General features: G+C 35.8%; 4 protein-coding genes and 1 long non-coding RNA gene across 8 annotated transcripts; all 5 read right to left on the bottom strand.

The window, feature by feature from the left end:
• Positions 1–472: 472 nt before the first annotated feature.
• Positions 473–2,791, bottom strand: LOC140842808 (squamosa promoter-binding-like protein 9). Of its 4 annotated transcripts, XM_073210972.1 has the most exons (5): positions 2,615–2,791; positions 2,435–2,540; positions 1,947–2,296; positions 1,547–1,686; positions 473–1,298 (listed from the first exon to the last, which is right to left on the bottom strand). In XM_073210972.1, exons 3-5 carry the CDS (start codon positions 2,285–2,287, stop codon positions 682–684), a joined length of 1,098 nt encoding a protein of 365 aa, XP_073067073.1. In that variant the 5' UTR covers positions 2,288–2,296; positions 2,435–2,540; positions 2,615–2,791; the 3' UTR covers positions 473–681. The 4 variants fall into 4 exon arrangements, with proteins under 4 accessions (XP_073067073.1, XP_073067072.1, XP_073067074.1 ...); XM_073210971.1 differs by having other exon boundaries at positions 1,947–2,540; XM_073210973.1 differs by lacking the exon at positions 2,435–2,540.
• A 4,458-nt stretch (positions 2,792–7,249) lies between these two features.
• On the bottom strand, positions 7,250–10,857 carry LOC140842807 (uncharacterized). Its single transcript, XR_012120492.1, has 3 exons — positions 10,644–10,857; positions 8,141–8,352; positions 7,250–7,870 (listed from the first exon to the last, which is right to left on the bottom strand). It is a non-coding gene; the product is annotated as an uncharacterized lncRNA (long non-coding RNA).
• On the bottom strand, positions 8,710–10,646 carry LOC140842806 (transcription termination factor MTEF18, mitochondrial-like). The gene has a single exon (XM_073210970.1). It carries the CDS (start codon positions 10,551–10,553, stop codon positions 8,805–8,807), a length of 1,749 nt encoding a protein of 582 aa, XP_073067071.1. The 5' UTR covers positions 10,554–10,646; the 3' UTR covers positions 8,710–8,804.
• Positions 10,858–11,571: 714 nt separating the features above from the next.
• On the bottom strand, positions 11,572–14,005 carry LOC140842805 (UBP1-associated protein 2C-like). The gene is made up of 6 exons (XM_073210969.1): positions 13,590–14,005; positions 13,220–13,340; positions 12,914–13,057; positions 12,629–12,825; positions 12,463–12,538; positions 11,572–12,296 (listed from the first exon to the last, which is right to left on the bottom strand). The coding sequence occupies exons 1-6, from the start codon at positions 13,742–13,744 to the stop codon at positions 11,991–11,993; spliced, it is 999 nt and encodes a 332-aa protein (XP_073067070.1). The 5' UTR covers positions 13,745–14,005; the 3' UTR covers positions 11,572–11,990.
• Positions 14,006–14,636: 631 nt separating this feature from the next.
• Positions 14,637–17,119, bottom strand: LOC140803607 (protein PHR1-LIKE 1-like). The gene is made up of 7 exons (XM_073159510.1): positions 16,342–17,119; positions 16,092–16,263; positions 15,929–16,005; positions 15,791–15,830; positions 15,397–15,460; positions 15,178–15,247; positions 14,637–15,081 (listed from the first exon to the last, which is right to left on the bottom strand). Exons 1-7 carry the CDS (start codon positions 16,900–16,902, stop codon positions 14,863–14,865), a joined length of 1,203 nt encoding a protein of 400 aa, XP_073015611.1. The 5' UTR covers positions 16,903–17,119; the 3' UTR covers positions 14,637–14,862.
• Between the last annotated feature and the right edge of the window lie 3,333 nt (positions 17,120–20,452).

Below are 20,452 nucleotides of genomic sequence, written 5' to 3'. Positions count from 1 at the left end.
TTCCTGCCCGCCCCTTGCCGACGATACGATAGGGTGGTATGAAGGAATTTCATGATACTCTACCCGCAGTTTGTATGCTTTGCCAAGCCATCTCCAAACAGGAACATTTATATGCTGTCCAACTTTTTGTTTGGTCTATTGTTTGTTTGATTTCGAAATTTTTTGGCTGCCCTCTTCCAGAATCAAAACAGAGCTGAGAGCAAACAAAAGACGATCTCTTGGCCCGACGGATCATAAATCAAGCAGGTTGAAGAAGCAGAATGAAATTAATGAGTGGAGCAAAAACTTAAGAACTTATTATTACCTCGTTTGCACATCCTTCGATCATCCTACCACTTGAACCAAAAGTACACTAGATTCAGGAATCTCATCACGATGAAATTTATGTTACATCAGATGTGTTTAACATCGTGTATGACAACATTTGGATAGTTTACTTTATATTAGATAATCCAATTAAATGCACCAGATAGGGTAAAATATACTCAGTGTGACATTGAACTTGACACTGTCCCATTTTTGGTACAAGTGATTGTAAAAAGCAGAAAGAATGCTCAAACAAACAGTTAAAGCTTATCGGTGCTTAGTCCGACTGAATAAATGATGAACATACCGAGTCTTTGTATGTCCCAACAGAAGCATAAAAAGCATCACACAATCTAAATCTAAAACTACAACAATTCAAAGCGACCAACGCATATGTTGGACAGAAGAATCATATCCCCTGGAATGCTTGAGTTCATGAAATTGGTCCTTGGTCGGTTGAGACAGTTCAAGCTCTCCATTGTACTGACTATTACCTGGGTGAGGAACTTGGGCTAAACCCAAATCAGGACGCATCTCATTTGACATGTCATTAGCTTGGCCACTCTTAAAATCCCATGAAAGGAAGGAAAATTGACCAAGGGATGCACAAGGGGTCGCCGAAGACTGAACTATGGCTGTTTGATTGGGTCCACTAAAAATGTTCATATCAGGACTGGATGATTGGTTTCTTGAGCTCCAGGGCTGGCTTGACAGAAGAGAGAGAGCACTGCTGGAATCCGAAACTCCACAAAAGCATTCTTCTGGAGATACCAAAGAACCAGCAGAGCAAGTAGGACTAGTCGTTGATCCTTGCAGAAGATCAGGTAAAGAATTTTGTGAGTTACCATTCCATGGAGGTTGATGTTTTCCTGTGACGATTGCTTGATTTCCTAATCCTGGTTCGGGTATGATATTCGGCCACGTATCACTTCCACTGAGCATTGGATAAGTGCTGAAATTCGTCACAAATCCTCCAGCTTTGGCGCGGTTATCTGGTAACAAGAACGTTAGTCACCACTAGTCTAAAACTTGGAGCTGACGAGGGATAGCCCAATAATAGTTTTGATAGTTTAAAACTAAGAATCTTAAAATTGTGAGTCACATCCTAATTTCTGATATATAACATGTCATAATCTCTCCTAAATGAACCAATAATAACTTTTATATATATCAACGACATTTACAGGAGCAAATACGCGATCCTTGCGAATGGATGGTTAACAAGTCGTCGGTATCTTACCAAATATGGATGAAGGAAGAGTTCCACAGCGAGGTGGCAATAAAGATCGTGGAGGTGGCTTCCTTCTACGCTCGTTGTGTCCAGCAAGGCGCCTACGGCAGCTACGTTTTCCTTGGTCAAATTCAGGCAATTGATGAAACCTGGATTATGACCAAATTGAAGAAGTTTACATATGTATAAAGATTTGGCCACATGTGCTTTTCTGGTAAATTACAACCATAACTATTTATTCTGTTATTCTGTAACAAATTTCACATTGGTTATCGAAAATATCACAACCATTTGAGAATTGATTAACAAATTTATGACAAGTGAACCAAAACCACAAAAATGTATTTCTAAAATAAAATTGAGAAAGGGGTAAAAAAAAAAAAAAAAAAAGAAGTTGAATAAACCAGACCTGCTGCACTGCTGGCAAAACCTCTGCTCGATGCCTGCTACAACGACCTTGGGGAATTTGGAATGCGCACCACAAACTTTGTGCCTCGAATAATAAGCCTTGGCATCGCTCAGATCTGCGTTGCACCCCTCCACCTGGCATATAGGCGGCTGCACAACTCCGACCCTCCCTTTTCTGGCCGATGACGGCGGCGCCGGCGACTGCCCACCTCCGCTTTCGGGCTGTAGTCCAGAACTCACGCCCTCGAAGTAAACCTTCTTGCCAAAATTCAAGCCATTGATGAGTGAGCCTACACCAGCAGCAGTCGAGAAAGAAGAAGAAGATGATGAACGTCTTTCCATTCTTGATCCCTATAACCCATTCATTGTAGCTTCGTGAATCAAATGCAATCCACATGCACTATTAGTTCCTTGGAACAAAAAACTAATGAAACAAAACAAAAAATTCGTGTGTGTGTGTGTGTGTGTATATATTTCAAGTAGCTATACTCGAAGCTAATCTTCCCTGGTGGCCAATCATGATCAAAAGGATAATCAGCAGACGACAGACCCCGCCAATGGCCTCCATTTTCGTAATATACAACACATATATCACCTGTGTGTTCTCATACAATACATATGTAAGTTTGTGCGCACGATATTACTATCCACGCAGAAAACATTTCTCACCTTTTGATCAAAAAATCCAGCTCGGGGTATGTCCCAAAAGGTGTTTTCTTTGATGGAAGAAGTTTACGCCAAGGGCAAAGCTAAAGGACATAAAGAAGAGACCTTGACCTTTTCTTTCCAAAGTTTCTCGACTACTTTTTCATGATACTTGTTCGGAACAGCTTTAATTTATAGCAACAATTTTTATCATTCTTGTTTCTCAAATATAAATAAATCTAGCGTTGTCCAATGGTCTGAGTGGACTCCACCGCAATAATGGCCAATATTAAGTTTATTCATAACCTTTGATATATAGTTTCTTCATTTTTATAGCTTATAGCATCAACTTTCCAAATAAATTCCAATCAAACTAATGTAAAATTATTGCATTTACTAAAAATTACATTCGTTATCTAATTTATTTTTTTATGAAAAAAACTGTTATGAAACAATCTCACATATAAATTCGTGATACACATCTCCGATCAACTCAATCTATGAAAAATATGGACTTTTTCAACTCGTCGCCGTGAGATTATATCACAAGAGGCTTATATTTGTTTCTTATTCATAAAGTTGTTGGTTCAATTGCAGGTTCAGTTCATACTCGAGTCTTTTTTTATTCTTTCTTTTTATCTATTTATTTTTTAAATTCATTTATCAAAATTTCAGTGTAGTCCCTCATCATTTCTTATAATTATATATTGATCCTCATTTAAATATAAATCAAATGAATTATAAAAAATATTGTACAAATATGCAATACGTGCGTTAGTACATGGGTGCATCCGTGCACTAGTATAAAACAAGTATGTGTATAAAAGAGAAGAAAAAATATATTATTAATTATGAAATAAATAGATAATAAATATTTATGTGAGTTTTTTTTCTCCTAGCATTATATACATACAACACCACACCAACTGACCTCCTCTTCTTCTCCCCACCCAATATTTCGGTATACCACAGATAAGTAGAATCAAGAGCTTGCTTCTTCTTCATTCTTACTATCATATTTTCTCTTTTCGAATTCGATGCTGACTCGAGTGTTGGAGTGATGTCACCTTCAAGCGGAGTTATCTCATTTTTTTTTTATGTCCAATGCATTTATGAAAACAGATTGATTAATTTGATGATAATTCGAGATTTAGATGTTTTGAAATTCGAGAACTAAAATAATTTTACACCTACTTGAATCTAAAAATAATAATGGAAGATAGTCATCAGATAGATGGAACTAGGCAGAAGGACGACACCTAAACCAATTGAATTTTGTGGGATATATATATGTATGATTTGGCAATTAAATCTCTTTAAATTTTCTCTTTTTTCAGTTTTTGAAAGTTGAAATTGAGGGTGGTGCAGGGGACCAGGGTTAGCTTCTTCACTTCTTGAGTTAGGCAACATTCAATTGTAGTTGATGGAATTATTTACCCTCCAACTTTAAACCTCTCATTCAAAATAATCATGGTCTAATTAAATTTCTTGTAGTTAACAATACTATGTATATATCATCATATTCCACTTTCATTAGACATTCGATCTATGTCCCGTAATTTGTATTTTTAGTAATGTAACTTGTATGTTTTTTCTGATTTTTGAACCCTTTTTTTTCACCGGATTACATCACGGTAGTCGGAAATTTCTTTCCGTTGACGTTGACTTGGATTTTTGGAAAGAGACATCGACATGTATCATGATATTTTAGAATATACATGAACTTTGAGATTTATTCATTTTTTGGTTTGTTTCCTAGTTGGAAAATGAGTATCGTGTCACATGCAATTTTCTTTCAAAAAATCATGAATGCGTCTGCGACCACCACATAAACAATTTGCGACGAATAGGCTGAACTCTGATCTTAAAGATCAAAGAATAAAAACTAAATGAAAATTAAAATATTAAAATACGAATTCACTATTAACATTATCAAAAATATAAAAATTATAAGATCGAAAATATAATTTTATCCGTTTTATAAGTAGTAACTTTTTTTTTCGTCCATCAGTAACTTTTACGTCTATGGTGTGCATCTGTTCTTTCACTCTAGTGTATTTACAATTTTATGGGAAGATGGCTGATTTTTTTCAAAAAATGCAGTTTAAACTAAAGCCGCACTCTGTCTGAACCATGGAATTGAGTCGGAAAAAATTTTAGGATAATATTATAAACTTCAATATTACACGAAAGATTTCAAACATTTATTAAACTTTTCTTGATGAAATTTAATATTAATTAAATAGCTGACTTTGAAAACCATGCACTACCCTCCCGTAGGGTTTGTACCAATCTTATGCACTCACTACCCTCCTAGAACGTTGTTTTAGGGTTCCTATTCTCTAGGGTGGCATAGGAACTTTAAGGTTAGGTGAAAAATGTGTAGCATTATTTATTATTATTAGGGTTTCTAAAATAGTCATTTGATTTGATTTGATTTGAGCCATGAATCATATAAAAATATATCAATTAGATAAACTCACTCTTTCATATAATTAATATTTGGTCCATATATACAGCAATCTTGTCAAAAGTTAGACAAATGTTCCAATCCTTGTACCAATTTAGTCAACACATGTATTTCCATGCCAGTTTTTGTCTTATTTCTAGTTTGGTGTTAAAGGATTTGGTTGGCAAAATTCACATAAATATAGACAAATTGAAACCCTTTATTACCCAACAAGATATCAAAGTATTGGAAGGAAAAAATAATGAAGGGATTTAAGGAGGATAAGGCAGTGATAAATTGTTGGCATATAGTTGTGTGCTTTTTTGTTGCTACTCTTATCTATTTTTTCCAACTCAATTATGTATAATACTTATACCCACATGCATGTACCACCGGCATAGCTCGGAATAATTAACCACTTGATGGATTATTTCATTTTTTATTTTTCAAACTATATACTTTTTTTTTAAAATAATAACGATTATATATCGAGAGTTTTCGAATATTGGTCTTTGTGAATAGTCAACTTATGCTATTGTGAATATAAACCAGGATAACGTGATCAACATACATAGCGACTTCTCAGAAACCGTCGCAATTTTGAAATTAGTGATGTTTTTTCTAAAACCGTCGCTAAATTCACCGAAACCGTCACTAAATATAGCAAAACTGTTGTCTTTTCACGCTAATCGAAATGATTTTCTAAAACCGTTGTCCATTGTCCAAAAAAACACGCTAATAGACAACCGTTGTCATTGACTCTAAAAACCGTTATCTTTATCCCCCAAAAGACAACCGTTGTCTTTGACCCCCAAAAGACAACGGTTATAAAAACGTTGTCTTTTGTTAAAAAAAAAAAACGCTCTACAACAATGGTTTTCACTAAAATCATTGTCATATATGTGTTGTTGATTAGGAAATTTCTTGTAGTGTTATATATACAATCCCTTTGCTATATTATTCAAACTAAGCAAAACCTTAGAATCAATATGCAAGTAACTTTTAATGTTTTACTCGTTATATTACATAATTTACAGCGATATTTTGTCCCATGCATGGCAAAGATTAAATGTCATCATAAAGAATTTGGACTCTGTTGTATGTAATGTGTCGTTTTGATTTGAAAAAAATAAATAAATGTATGATATATTAGGTGGTACGTGCAATGATGTTTTGATTAGCATGGTGACAAGTCAGGTCAGGCCATTAAATTGCCAAAAACAAGAACCACAGTGTGAGAAAGAAAGGGTCCCCTCTCCCCCAAACTCTTTGGCATTTTCGATACATTTTGTGAAAGTTCTCCGTTAAGCTTCCATCAAAATCTTTGTGAAATCTTCCGATTACATCGGGTTATGTTGACCACAAGTTCTCCATTACGTGTCCATCAAAATCTGATGAATATTTATATATAATTTGATACTCATAAAATGAGTTCAACCCACTCTCGACTGCTCAAATTGTTGAAGGTCCGATAACTAGCCCAATGACCAACTTACACCCGAAGATCATCCAGAAGTTCGTCCTAGCCCGAGAGGTCGACCTACCCAATATCCATTATGATAACAATTATGAGTATTTTGTCGACCCACTGGCCGACCTAACTAGGTATTCTTATTTAACCAAGTGGAAATTCCATATTCGGAGCTCCTGAGTTGAGCTCTCGAGAAATCCTTGGTTGGTGGCCCGTTACGCGTTAGAAGGGTTCGGGTATCAGATAGGCCCACATTCAGATACAAAATTCTCCTATGTAAGGAATGAATATCACCAAGATATGATTCAATATTATCTAAGTTTCTGAAGATTTACAGTCATATAAGGAACGAATTCTAATTAGAAAAAAACTTTTGCACATGGAACCAAAGTGAAAAGCTTCTGTATGTAACGTAGAACGCGATCAAAAACAAAGACAGAACAAACTCAAAGGTTGTTTCTGAGTTCGAATGAATAATAAACCGCTCTGGAGAAGAAGTCCTCCTTGCATCTCAGACATAAGATAGCTTCCTCAACTCTCGTCCACTTCTGTTTCAGTGTAATACAATTGCATGTAGCGGTAATAATGTGAAGGAATTGAGGATAAAACGAGTAAAATAAAGGTAAAAGAGGAATATATATCATGTTTGCAACACATGTAGCAGGTGACTTAAAAATGAAGAAACTAGCTCGGGAAATTTTGAAGCTTGGAAAAAACTAAGCTAATGGACCGGTGAATTTTGGGATATAGATAGATGACATCAACTGATCGCAAAATTAATTATGTCATGTTCCGGTGAGCCAATGACCCCTTGTATTGTTGGGGTGTCAGCTTATGTCCTTTTGGCATGGGGACCACCCGTTCAGCAGCAGTGTGAAGTGCTGATGAATCGATGGGGCAGTCGGCTTTCGCAACACGCGTTAGGATTCAAGTACCTCAATGAAAAATGTGAACTTCTAACATGGAACTTGACCCGTAGGAAAAATATGGAGTTGGTCTCAAAGAACAGAGAGACTTTATTCTGGTTCAGATGAATATATTGCATCAAGAAGTAAAAGGAAAAGGAAAAATATGGTAATTGTACTTTCTCGGAGTGAGTTCTACACATTGTCTTTCTATCTTCGTTCCGGAGTATAGCTTCCTATATGATTAGCACAAATAGCCGAGAATGTAGGGATAGCAATGTCTGCAACTAAAACATGAGTTATCGAGTAATGAACAAGGGCAAACGTCATGTTGCATATTTCCCGATCTCATTAAGCAAGGAAAGCTCCCTTCCTCTATGGAACACAGGGACATCTTCTTAGCAGCTTTACCGCTGTTTTTTTTTTCTGAGAATTAAGCATCAGCCTTGGTCTATCTGGCAGGATATTCAGGAAAGAAAATGTCATCGTCAGACATGAAATACCATTAAAAATATAATTTTCTTTATCGAATTTAATGTTCTAGGGAAATTCATTTACTGTCCCGAAGATAAAATGTTTTTGTGGGGGTACTACGCTATGAATACATTCACATAGGAAGAGAACAGACATCACCATAAAATTATACATTAAAGGCCATGACAGTAGTAGTAACGGCGAGGACTGTATTACTAACTTTTTTTATGATAATGAGGCATCGATGCAACCTGTTAATTGTACTTTGAAACGAAGATCATTAAGGAACAAAATCATCTTTACTGCTGGGTTTTCCCTTCACAAGAGACTACATTTTTTGCTTCAGCGTGCTCAAGTGAAAAAGCAGTGAGCAGTCTGGATTGCTCCAACCCCTCCATGCCAGAAAAGAGATAATCTTCAGTGTCCAGAGTCTTATACCAACAATTCAAATTTGCAACTCTACCTAGCCCAATCACTTGGTTAAGTGGTCAATACAGATTAATTTGGTCACATCAACAAGGGGAAACTAGGATGGAGCATAAAAAATCAACAATTATCCAAATAAATGCAACAGAGATACATATTTAACTATTCACTTGTGACACAATCAGCTTCCTTGCAATTTTTAACCATGACAATATTTGACTAGCGCAAAATTAAAAGTTGTTGCCTCCATCCCTAGTGCTGTAGCGGCATATACATCTCCCAATAGAAAAGACCCGTGGGTTCAGATAACATAAAAAGTAAAAACAAAAAACCCATCCCCCCAATGTAATAGAAAGAATTAAAAGTTGGCCATAGATATTTACCTGGTCCTACATTGGCTTAAAAAGGAAAATGAGCTCTTCCATGTCAAGTGTATGGCAGCTCATCTGATAAGCATCTCAGACCCAGTAAAAAAGGGAGGACATTTTTTCATTTGGAATATATTTTTGCCTTCAGTCTCTCCCAAAATTCCAACCCTCTGGGATGAGAATTTACATAAAGCCTTACGAATATTTTCTCTGAACATGACATGAGTGTGCTCAAGGACAACTTTGGACGCACTGCTTTTTCATCTTTGAGCCATTTATAAGTCAAAAGTCTAAGCTTCACCCTCTCAATTGTATAAGACACAAGGGGAGGATGAGTGAGCAAATCAGTCACTGGGTAGCCCAATTCCTTTACAAAATGATTTAACTTTGTTTCAATGATATCTTTGGTCTGGTTGAGAATTTGAGGAGATATTTTGAGCATCGATATGACTTCCTCACGACTCAAACCATTGTTCACTAAACAATCAAATCTCTCTTGAAGTTCCACTCCTTTGCCTCGAAACCCTTTAATAGCTCTTTCCATTTCCTTGGACTTCTCAATAAATCCTAGACTTGACAAAAAATCAGTTTTGATTTCCCTCACTTTTAGAACCCTGCTTGGATCTGGTAGCCGATCAACTCTCCTTCCAAGGATCCATTTCTTCAACACATTAGGATCTTCCTTGATCATTTGACCGAGCCTGCTCTTCCCGCAGTTCAAGGCACCCATTACGCTTCTAACTTTTTTGAGTTCACAGGAGCCAAGCACGAGCGAGTATGAACGAATTATCATACAAATATCTTGAACAGGCATACCAATTTCAATCAGAAATTCATGGCACTGATATAAATTATTTATAAACTTTACAATTGGTATCTGAGGAAACTGAAGAAAGACATTTTGTACTTCAGTCTTCATGGATCCAAATTTCAACAGGAACCCAAATAGGCGAAAGGTAACAAGTCCAGAGCACTCAAGTAAAAGGTCGGGATGCTGAACAATCAGTTTACCTAATTCATCCTCACTCAAGCCCAACTCACTTAGTAAGCACACAAGCTCAAGCATACATTTCCAGTTGTAGGAATTCTCTTCGGAGATATGCTCTTCAAGCCAGTCAATACGAATTCCTGCATTCTTTAACTTATGCAGAATCTTGACGATTTTCTCATTCATATTTCCCCTCAAAAGATAAGGGCTTGAAGCAATAATCTTAACCACAAGAGACTGTTTTAACCCCAAACCCTGAAAAGATTGAAGCTTTGATTGCAAAACCCCATAATCATACCCAAAAATTTCTGTTGCTTCTTTATAAATCTTTCCTATCTTGTTCCGAGCAATGCCATAATTACACAAGACATAATAGTTCTCCAACAACAATAGATCATCATTCAGAAACATTAAATTCCGAGGAAGAAGCTGAGAGTACTCTGAAGACTTCAAACCTATACTCTCAAAGAATGGCTCAAACTCATTAATGGGATGGTACCTCAAGAACCGTGTCAATGACCGGCTCACATCAGCATTGTCAATATCTATCCTCCTCAACAACCCATCAAAAAACTCCGGAGAATTTTTACTCATGTTCTCAGCATCCATAAACTGCAAACCCCTGGTGGAATGCAAGTATTCCAACAAAGCAGCTTGTGCTTCTCTCCTAACTGCACGAGATTTTCTCGCTAGGAAACCAAGGTTTCCACCATTTTTCAAACTAAAATCCCTCTCCGTACTACAAAGCCTAAGGTGTCGTAAAACGTAATACGACCCACTGGAAGAAAGATTAGATTTTGATGGTCTAGAGTTGTTTTGGGTCCAACACAAAGCAACCCATTTCAAGACATCTCGTATTCTAGTTTTTTGCAGACTATTCATGGCTATTTATTAGATATATCAGATAGACAATGAGTAAAAGCGAAAAAATATTCGCAGTAACACTTGGGTCTTGAAAACTGATATTCTTACCTTTAAAGGTGTTCGATATAGTTTTTTCGGTTTAGAGGTCTTCGTGTGAAGTTTCCGGGAAAAGGGAGTGCAAATGCAGTGAGACCCATTCATGAATCATGGTGTAGCAGAGCAACTGATTCGTGGGCGAGGGTTTGCTTCTTTTCCCTCGCTGCTGAATATTGAAGAGGAACCCCGGGGGCAATACTGACTTTATGGAACATCTTCCGTTATATTTTCATATTCTTTTTTATGGTACATATAAATGTTAATTTATTTCATTTAGCTCATATATTTAGCTGTATTCTATATAATATTCATAAATCATTTATCTATGGAATAATTCACAACTTTTGTATTTACTTATTATGAATTCATTTTGTAATTAAAAAACATATTTTTAAAAATATAACGGTTTATTATTACATCTAATTATTTATGACAGAGGATATGTTAATATTATCTTTCTAAATTTTTAGGTATTAATCTGAGTGATAAGAAAATAATAGGCGAGTATAAATAATATTCTTTGATAAATTAAATGGTGTTTGTTGTAATTTTAAATTGATTGATTAATTTTGTTTATTTTATAAAGACCAAAATACCTACCTCCATTTTTTTCCTATTTCTTTAAAAAAAAAATTAGGATTTTAGATTATAAATTAATTACCTTCACAATTCGAGATGCATTTCCCCAAATATTTTTTACTTTCCAAAACCAAATATATCTGCTACCATTCTGTAAAATCCTATTTTCTCTTCTTTCTTCTGCAAAAAATATATCCTACTTTCCATTCATTATTTTTAGTTTTTCAAGATTATCATTATTTTCATATTTTCTTCTGGTCTCTCCCTCACCAAAGCTACTGACATCGTTCCTATCTCTTCACATAGCTTCTTCCAACTTATTTTTGGGCAAAAGATTCTTATAAACATATCCCAGTAAGCCACCACCATTAACGAATAACGATGGTAAAGCATTCCAAAATTTAACTTGCCTAGATACAATTACTGAACTTGGAAAATAAATTGACCAAAAAAATTCTCGAACAAACGCCCAGTCGTCCATTGTCAACCGCTATTCTTGCTTCACATCAACAAAAATGCATTTTGATTTCTTGAATTGGAAAACCATTGTTTTCCTACTGGGAGCTTATGTTTCTGAGTTCTTGAATTGGAAAACCATGAAAGTTAAACGCTCACAATCACTTCCTGCGTCATCGTAATAGCGGCATGAACATGCAGATCTAATGGGGAAAATCCAAAAGTTTTAAGGAAGGGTGAATGAAATATTAGAAGAAGGTAAATGCATTCAAGCTAATAATATGAAATGTCATTAAGTGTCGTGCTTTCATGGAAATCGAGTAGCTATTGCTTTGGCATGTAGTAAGGGTAACCCCCATATGCTGTAGGCGATGGTGAGGTATCTTTCCTAACAGCAAATTGGGGATAAGAATACTGTGGCTGAGCTGAGTACGGCGCAGCTGCTGAGGGATTTGTGTAGGAAACAAACGACGGCATAGGTTGGGGATAAGAATAACCAATAAGGGCTCCAGTCTCAGAATATGCTTTCTGTTGATAGCTAGCAATAATATGTGCTGGAGCCGGAACCACACCAGCTGGAGTTACTTTGCCTTTGTAATTATCAGCAAGCTTCACCGTGATATTTCTTCCCTGCAACAAGGACATAAAACTTAGTCTTTCCATCTAACCACAACATCAGATTTCATTTTTCGAATTTTAAAAGTTCAACTTTCATTAAAGTTTTATTCAAAAACTCATGAAGTCCGTGATGCAAGTTAAGCTCATCAACTTCCATATTTCTAAAAGGTTTACTCACTCCAAGTATCTTTTGGGGGTCATCTAAAGCTTTCTTCGCCGCCTCCACAGTCTTGTAAGTAACAAAGCCAAAGCCACTTCATGTAAAAGTGTAAAACAAATAAATTGATGAGATCTACCAGCACAAAAACTATGTACAAGGAAAAAAATAGTAAATGCCTCTTTACCGTGATTTGCTCCAGTCCTTATCATATGCAACAGAACCCTCCTCTATCTCACCGTGTCTTCCGAAATAGGAAAGCAACATTTCACTGGATGTTTCAGGTGACAAACCTCCAACATAAAGCTTCCTTTGGGCTTGATCAAGAGTAGAACTGCTGCTGTTCATTCCCTCACTTGCAAGGTTACAAGCAGCCATACGACCCTAAGGTATACAGCTTTGAATATTTTAAACACACATTCAGCACGATGTATGTTTTTTCATTTGTGTCAAAAAGAATCATTATGCTCACGTCAATCATCTTGCCAGGTGCTCTAAGTGCTCTCTGAGCTGATTCCATATCTTTAAAGGTGATGAAACCATAACCACGAGACTTTCCAGTTGCTTTGTCATGGATTACAGCACCCTCTTCAATCTCACCGTGTTCTTGAAATGCCTGGACAAATCATCCAAGCAGATAAGTTGTATGGTTTAGGTTACTCTTATACTAAACATAACATCATGAATGGTAAGTTCCTTCAGCGACCAAGAAGTCATATCTAAGAATGCAGTTAACAAGAAAACACTAAATACAGTACACAGACACCAAATCACTCACAACACACAAAGTTTCTGAAGAAGTATTCCATGCTAAACCACGAACAAATAGCTTTCTGAGGGCAGGATCAGCACTTGCAACACTTCTAATTTCTTCAGCAATAGAAGGATATTGTGACCCTCTTCACGCCAAAACATGCAAACAAGCACCCACACACAACGTCAATCCACACAGCACGTCACGAGGAACATGAAATTGGTCGAGAAAATTCCTAACTAAAACACAACTACATCAAATCAAACGCCTGGAAGGAACGACAACGGTTCCAACTAACCCATATTTTAGATCATAAATACAACATATTGAAAGCGGAGATAGAGTAATACGTAAAACCATAAAGGCACTGAAACAGAGTTACGGCGGTCATTACGCTTTAGAGAGGAGATCGACAAGCTGCGGCTTAGCGAGCGGGTCGAGGAGCGCACGCAATTCTTCAACGGTTGAAAAGGTAGCGGTTTCATTTAAATTTGGCAACATCTGCCCGTTTCCGATTTCCTCGAACTTCCTCTTCTTCATCTCTTCCATTTTTTGAGCCTACCCCTATCTTTTTCTACACAATCTTTCTGCTTCTCCAGTTCACGCGCCTCAGTTCATCCGCAGGGAAAGAGTGCTGCAGCGAGCATATGAATCTCTGTGCGTGTAAGCGCCAGCGGGTAGCTTCGAGCTCGTGGTAAGTCTGAAACTGAACAACCTTTCCGGCCGGGATCAAATGTGGGTATCTCAATATTCACATCTTCGGTAGATAAAATCGCATTTCCAAAATTGGCAAAGAAAAAGAAAGAATAAATCGCTTGACTATGTTTGGAAAACGCTAGTTATTACGTCGAGTGGCCCGGAGCCCGGATAAAGCCAAGTGTTTGGGCTGCGATCATAGCCCGTCCCAGGAGTTAAATAAAAAAGAAAAAAAACAAGAACAAGAAGAACGATAGCCAATAGCCATATTACACTCATATGCCACTCGAACTTTGGTAGTTATACAGGATGTGGTTTAGCCTTTATAGCCATCTATGCTCCATGATATTTATCAATGAAACATTAATTTAAGTATGTTTTGAGATGAATATTTGTGAGCGTGGAGTCGCATGTTAGTTTATTTGGATTTTAATCTAATTTATCAATAGTCTGATGACTTAATTTCAAAATCAGAAGGAGCTTGACTCGGATAGATTTAAAATCTTGATTCGAGTGTAAAGTACAAATATAATTGTTTTCTAATAATTGAGATTATGTTTTTTTAAACATATTCGGTTGCTTAATAAAGTTGGTCGAGTTGGCTATTCGAAATGAAGTCAACCAATTACACTTTTTGAAGCCTAGGTAGCCATATGTGATCTCCAATTCGAAGGACAAATTCAACATCCGTAAACAACATATGAATGTCATAACTGGAAATTGGACGGTATTGCGAAAAACGCCAAAAAAATAGTTATTCTCTAAGAATTGCCAAGTTAAATGTGCGTGTGTGTTCTATAGGATGCATACATACTAGAAGAAAATAGCAATACAAGTATACATCATGATACTAACTCTAGAATTTTGTGGTTTTTTGTTGTATGACACAGATTTTGGACTGTACTATATACATTTGCTTATTTTTAAAAATAGAAGCTTATGTTTTATAATTTGTTTTTTTTGGGTTGTATCTAGCTTATCTCGGATGGGAAAATCGTATCATCGCCACAACTTTCTAAATTCACAATTTCTGTATCGTCAAGCATGGTAGTTGAAATGTTAAAACTAGGACATTTGTGGTTCTGATCTCTCGGCTCCATCAGAGTTGGTGTAGTTTTTTGTTGCCGATCAAGCATCATTTTCAACTGTTTGGCTTGCTCTTCAATCCTCATCTGTAAGACTCGTTGAGACTATTCCAGAGAAAGGGAGAAAAAAATTGCAATTTCAATTTTTGTCCAATAATGAAACCAAAGTTCTCATTTGAATGTATGAGTACTTGGAGCTACCTCTAGCTGCTCATGGAGACGCTTTTGGACATCTAATTGCATTTGCAATGCTTCCTTCAGTTGCACTCCTCTGCAAAACAATATTGGACACATATTGAGATACAAAAACAGGACAGAATGTTTACTTGTTCAGGTGCCATTACATGGACATGAAGAATCCTCAAGAAATGAAAGTTTCGAGATGACAAAATTTGATATTGCACAGCATGACAATCTTACCCTTTGATGTCGATCTGTGAAGCACTGTTTGTACTAGTCTTCTTCTCAGATTTTCCTGCAGGATCTGAAAAAGAAGTTCATCATATTTATGTACAATCTTCGGTGTTTGTTCTTCATTCAGGTTTACTGAGACTTTCAAGAATTTGGCTCCTTTCTTTGTTTTTTGCCATCAGACAAATGTTCTTATCGGTATTTCTAATCGTTATAGCTAAGTGAAGTGCTACAGATGTTAGAAACATTCTTAAGTCTGATAATTCTTGAGGTCGTCGAGGCATAAAAGTCAACATAAAACAAAAGCACTGCATGTTTTTTTTCTGAAGATCAACTATAGTTGCCCTTCATAAGAGTAATATTATTTTCCCTACAAACAGTAATTAAGCAGATTATAACTTACCTTCCACTGATTCTGGTACATACTTTGCATTTCGATATTTCTACAACGAAAATGAAGAACAAAACCAGAAAATCTGGTTCAGAAAACCGAAGTATAAAACAATCAGAGCTCAAGGAAGTGACTTGATTTAATTTGTACCTGTAGATGGCTTTTTACATGAAATATGGTAAGGCCTTCGGTATCCATAAGCGTCAGTATTGCTTTTGGTGTCGCCTCTATGTTAGAAAGAGCATCAAATTTATCACTTGGAAAGGAGCTTTTACCAAAAACGATTTAGGTGGCTAATTCAGGGATCACTTACTGCCATGACCCCCAAGTCGATTCACACACTCAACAAATCGATCGTGAAGTTCTTGAGTCCACCTGATTCGAGCCTTGCTTGTTGAAACAGCTCCGGGTGACAAAGAATTACCATTATTCGATCTTAAATTCTTCACAAGTGCAGAATGAGATGAATAAATATTTTGTGACACCTGTGAAAGATGTCATAAAAAATGACCCAAGGGCCGTTTCATCAAATGAAGACAACAAGTGAATTCTGGAATACTTACTCCAAGATCTTGATTTGCATCGAATGGAACAGAAGGGCTTCTCCTATCTGTACCATCAAGTTCACCCAGTAGCTTGTTTTTCAGACGTAGTAGCTGTTTACCCACAGAAAAGCTTCCAGATGGATCGTTATACAAACCTTCGCGCCTTATCGACAAGCTGTTGCTAGGTTGCAAATCGGGTTCGTTTCTTGCTGGTGCATGCCCCATGAAGCCATCAACAGACTCTTGGTATACCGGTATTTTCGTGTAAGAATTATTGAATTGTTGGGAGCAAAAAGTGGAGTTCTTCTCTTGGGAACCAAATTCTGATAAGCCCGTGTAAATTTCGGTAGCATAAAAAGGAGGAACGACCTGCGATCCTAACCTGCTGATCTTGGTGTTGGATGAATTATCAGGCCAAACCATCAGCCGCTGAGTGACATTTTCTGTTGCTGTCCATTGATTTTGAAGTTGATCCGTCGGCACAGATTGGTACTGAGCTCCATAAATTTGAGGCAAATAATCTGGAAATTCCGTTGTAAAACCACTAGAAAACCCATCAAACTGATGTATCCCCTTCATTTATCAAGTGATAAATGTGCTGAAAATTGAGCAAAAACTTTACTCCAAAGGCCAACAATAGCAGAATGAAACTATATTCAAATCTTTGCCTGTTATTGGTTTCTTTCCTCGATTGTACGAGATTGCAGCACGTACATGGCACACTAGAAATGTTTCATTTTCAGGTATCTGTCAAGAAATTAAGCCTTTTTAAAAAAGTATATATATCCTACGAAATCTTCAAATATAAGAATGAATTTGTCAACTATTCGAATGCATCACTTTAATTATTCCTAGCCGGATAGGAATGAACAAATTAAGTCATTAACAATGCCAGACTAAATAAAGTGGTAAAAAAAAAACAAATTTTATAGTCCTCAACAACATTTACAGTTGCCAAAAAAAAAAAAAACTTTGTTTTTTCCATCGACATGTTTGAATATTTCTCTATAAACCCTTTTCCTTGGAGGGTTTTAATTGGGAAATAATTGAAAGAATATTGTTTAGCCTGCACCTACTAGATATCTAAGTCACTTATAAAAAAATATATTAAAAAAAATTTAAGATACGACAACATGATCAAATTAATATATTTTATTTAAAAAATCACGGGCTAATTATTTGTTGTAATAGGAGCAGTTGTTTTCATCGGAATGATGGTGTATGACAGAAAATTGCTAAAGTTGTTTGGTATTGTATAAGCACTTCGGTGAAAAAAAGACTGAAACTTAACAAACGAAAGCCAACCAACAAAAACATTAATATTCAATATTATGTTATTACATAATCAAAGCTAGAAACATAAAGAATTATTAGCTTTCGGCTCTTAATATGTTGGCCAGAGACAACTATCGTGTTCGAGGTTGCCAACACTATCTTAATTTAATTCAATATAACATCGATAAAAAAAAATAAAATAAATAAAAATGATTTCTTTATGAATGACACATGAGAGTTTATTTTATTTACATACAGTTATTAGACGTTAATTCCGAGTATATATGTAAGATAAATTTATAATAGGGATGGATAAATGTGGAAAAAAGAAAAGGCAAGTATCTTATCATGAATCCATACTGTTATATATTTTATTCTGAACCTGTGTTTTTTTTTTTTAATCATAACCTGTCGAGGAAACATGGTGATTCATGAATGAGAAGAGACATGGTTTTTTTTTTGGTTTTGAAATGCTAACGATTTTGGTTTTGATGATAATAAAATTTGATATTATGTTTATAACATATTTACTCAAATGTGTGGTGATTTGGAAGTGAGAGGTTGTTGAAAAAAAATTATAGTTATCTTAGTTTCCGGCGAGTTGAAGTATTTCGATGACATTTCATATCAGTGATTCACATGACCAGCTGTCAAAACGGTTAAACATGCGATTCAAAATACTACAATCCTACAAATCATATTCAGAAGTCGAGTTCTGAATCGGAATGTAATAGGACGAATATTCGCATCGAAGTTATTGATTCTGCGCTCATATTAAGTAGAGCAAAGATTTACTTTCCAAATAATAAAATATCACAGAACTCCTATGAGACTGTCTCACGGATTAATTTTGTGAGACATACATCCAACTCGATCCATCAAAAATATTAATTTTCGCTGTAGATATGGACCGGATCGACCGATCTTACGAATATAAATCTACGAGATAATCTCACAATAACCATGCTCCAAAAATAAAAAAATAAAAAAACATTTAGACCATGCACCGACCTCTTTGTTCATTGCTTTTTCATAAAAACGAGGAGAAGAAAAGAATCGAATTGCATGTAAAAAGAATAAACTTGGAATCACCTTATTGGAGGATTCAAACTCTATGTTTCTGGTCTGATTTGTTCCCAAATATCAAAATCGATTCAAGAATTAGATGCTTTACTTTGAAGGTTCAAACTATATTAGTGGCAAAGAATCAGATTTTCTTTGACAGTATTACTCAATAATGCAAATTATAGTTAAAAGTTTATATATTCGGCTTTAGCAAGAAGAATATGCCATTAAAATTAGATCCGTTGGCTTAATATTGTGCAAGATACATTAACGACTAAAAGAACCTCAAACACCCACTAGCAATCCAGATATTAATCATACAAGAATAAAGGAGAAAAGACTGAGTAATCGTAGATCTATGGTTGTTTAACACGGACCAACCTATATCGGGTCGGGTTGGCCCCACCAAAACCCGTCTAGGCAGAGTACTTGGCGAGCTGGCCGTGGAGGCCATCTTTAAATGAGTTGGGAATATTTCAACCCAACTTACTCAAAATTGTTGTAGGGTTGGTTAACCAGATTCGACATCTTATTGAAGATGTACATAGTTATTCGTAAAAAAACATGTTTAAACAAACAAAAATTAGAAAATTTCTTCCACCTTTCGAAATATTTTCATGTCAGTTTTTATTGTACCAAAATATTGAGGTAGAGGTGAAGAAATAGAACATTTGTGTTACATCAAAGAGACTGATATATAACTACGAAAAATCTAAGATGATGTTGTTATTTATATTTTTTCCGACGCTTAAATAAATGAGAGGATGAAATAAAACTGAATAAACGAATTCAAAGATAAAGGCAACTGCACAATTACATTGTTAGTGTTGGCTCACACTTGACAAAGAGCAAATCGAAGTAACCGAAGAGAAAGGAGATGGAGAGAGTTAGGATTTAAAGTATGACAAAGGTGTCTTCAACTACATCCTCAAAAGTAGGCGTTGAATAACCAGGGCTACAATTTAATTAATAAAGATGATTTTTTTATTAAAATAAAATATTTTAAATATGGATTATCAGTTTTTGCTAATTGAGTACATTTTTACTCCAAAATCGAAGAGATGATATAATTTTTTTAATTAATAACTAAATTATAAATATAAAAGAAATTAGATATGTCTATTTCAAGTATATTCAAGAATAACATAACAGTATGAAACCTGCGCAATAGGGTGCTGTTCCAGGATGAAAAACCGAGAGTTCAAGAGATCATTAGGAAGATTCAGATTCACACTTATATGTGCTTATCGACTGCAACAAATTTATTTTGTGTACCTCGTTAGATTTGTGTGATGATTAATTGATACGTTTATCTCCTGAGGATGCCCAATATATCTGTATATTGTAAACTTTTTTCCTCGTACATCGAATATAAAAATTAATAAATAATATTTGATAAACATGAGATTATATCACTCATTAAACAAATATTTTAGGAGTGAAACACCTACTGAGTTTTAACCTAACATAAACTTTAATCTTCCAAGAGTGTTATTAATGGAGAGGTCATTTTGCCTCCAAATTCAACGACCAAAGGGAACCCAGCCAGGAAGCTGGCTCGGGAGGACCTATCGACCAAAGAACCGACCACTCTATCATTGTGCCAATGTGAGGATCCGGCATTCTGAGCAATAGAGTGTCGGAACTCGTGATGGGGGCTTGGGCGCTTAATTGTTTGCAGTCATTTTTATCTTACAATTGAATGAGTTCTATATTGAGCTTATGCAAACATATATTTTATGTTATTTCTATTTAACAGCATGATAAAGATGTCAAACGCTTGGTTTTC

The sequence above is a fragment of the Primulina eburnea genome, chromosome 10, assembly GCF_022965805.1.
Source record: "Primulina eburnea isolate SZY01 chromosome 10, ASM2296580v1, whole genome shotgun sequence".
NCBI classification, from domain to species: domain Eukaryota; kingdom Viridiplantae; phylum Streptophyta; class Magnoliopsida; order Lamiales; family Gesneriaceae; genus Primulina; species Primulina eburnea.
The sequence above is the reverse complement of the archived record's forward strand: the minus strand, read 5'-3'. Positions and strand labels throughout refer to the sequence as shown.

Excerpts from the sequence above, each read along its gene's own strand:
- LOC140842806 (XM_073210970.1), bottom strand. The coding sequence starts at position 10,553 with ATGAATAGTCTGCAAAAAACTAGAATACGAGATGTCTTGAAATGGGTT.
- LOC140803607 (XM_073159510.1), bottom strand. The coding sequence starts at position 16,902 with ATGAAGGGGATACATCAGTTTGATGGGTTTTCTAGTGGTTTTACAACG. Across the intron at positions 16,264-16,341 it reads ATGCAAATCAAGATCTTGGA|GTGTCACAAAATATTTATTC; the intron begins GTAAGTATTCCA and ends CATCTTTCACAG. Across the intron at positions 15,248-15,396 it reads TCACAGATCGACATCAAAGG|AGGAGTGCAACTGAAGGAAG; the intron begins GTAAGATTGTCA and ends ATTGTTTTGCAG.
- LOC140842808 (XM_073210971.1), bottom strand. The coding sequence starts at position 2,287 with ATGGAAAGACGTTCATCATCTTCTTCTTCTTTCTCGACTGCTGCTGGT. Across the intron at positions 1,687-1,946 it reads TTTTGCCAGCAGTGCAGCAG|GTTTCATCAATTGCCTGAAT; the intron begins GTCTGGTTTATT and ends GTCATAATCCAG. Across the intron at positions 1,299-1,546 it reads TCTTCCTTCATCCATATTTG|ATAACCGCGCCAAAGCTGGA; the intron begins GTAAGATACCGA and ends TCTTGTTACCAG.
- LOC140842805 (XM_073210969.1), bottom strand. The coding sequence starts at position 13,744 with ATGGAAGAGATGAAGAAGAGGAAGTTCGAGGAAATCGGAAACGGGCAG. Across the intron at positions 13,058-13,219 it reads CTTCAGAAACTTTGTGTGTT|GCATTTCAAGAACACGGTGA; the intron begins GTGAGTGATTTG and ends TGATTTGTCCAG. Across the intron at positions 12,539-12,628 it reads AAGGACTGGAGCAAATCACG|TGGCTTTGGCTTTGTTACTT; the intron begins GTAAAGAGGCAT and ends TTTTACATGAAG.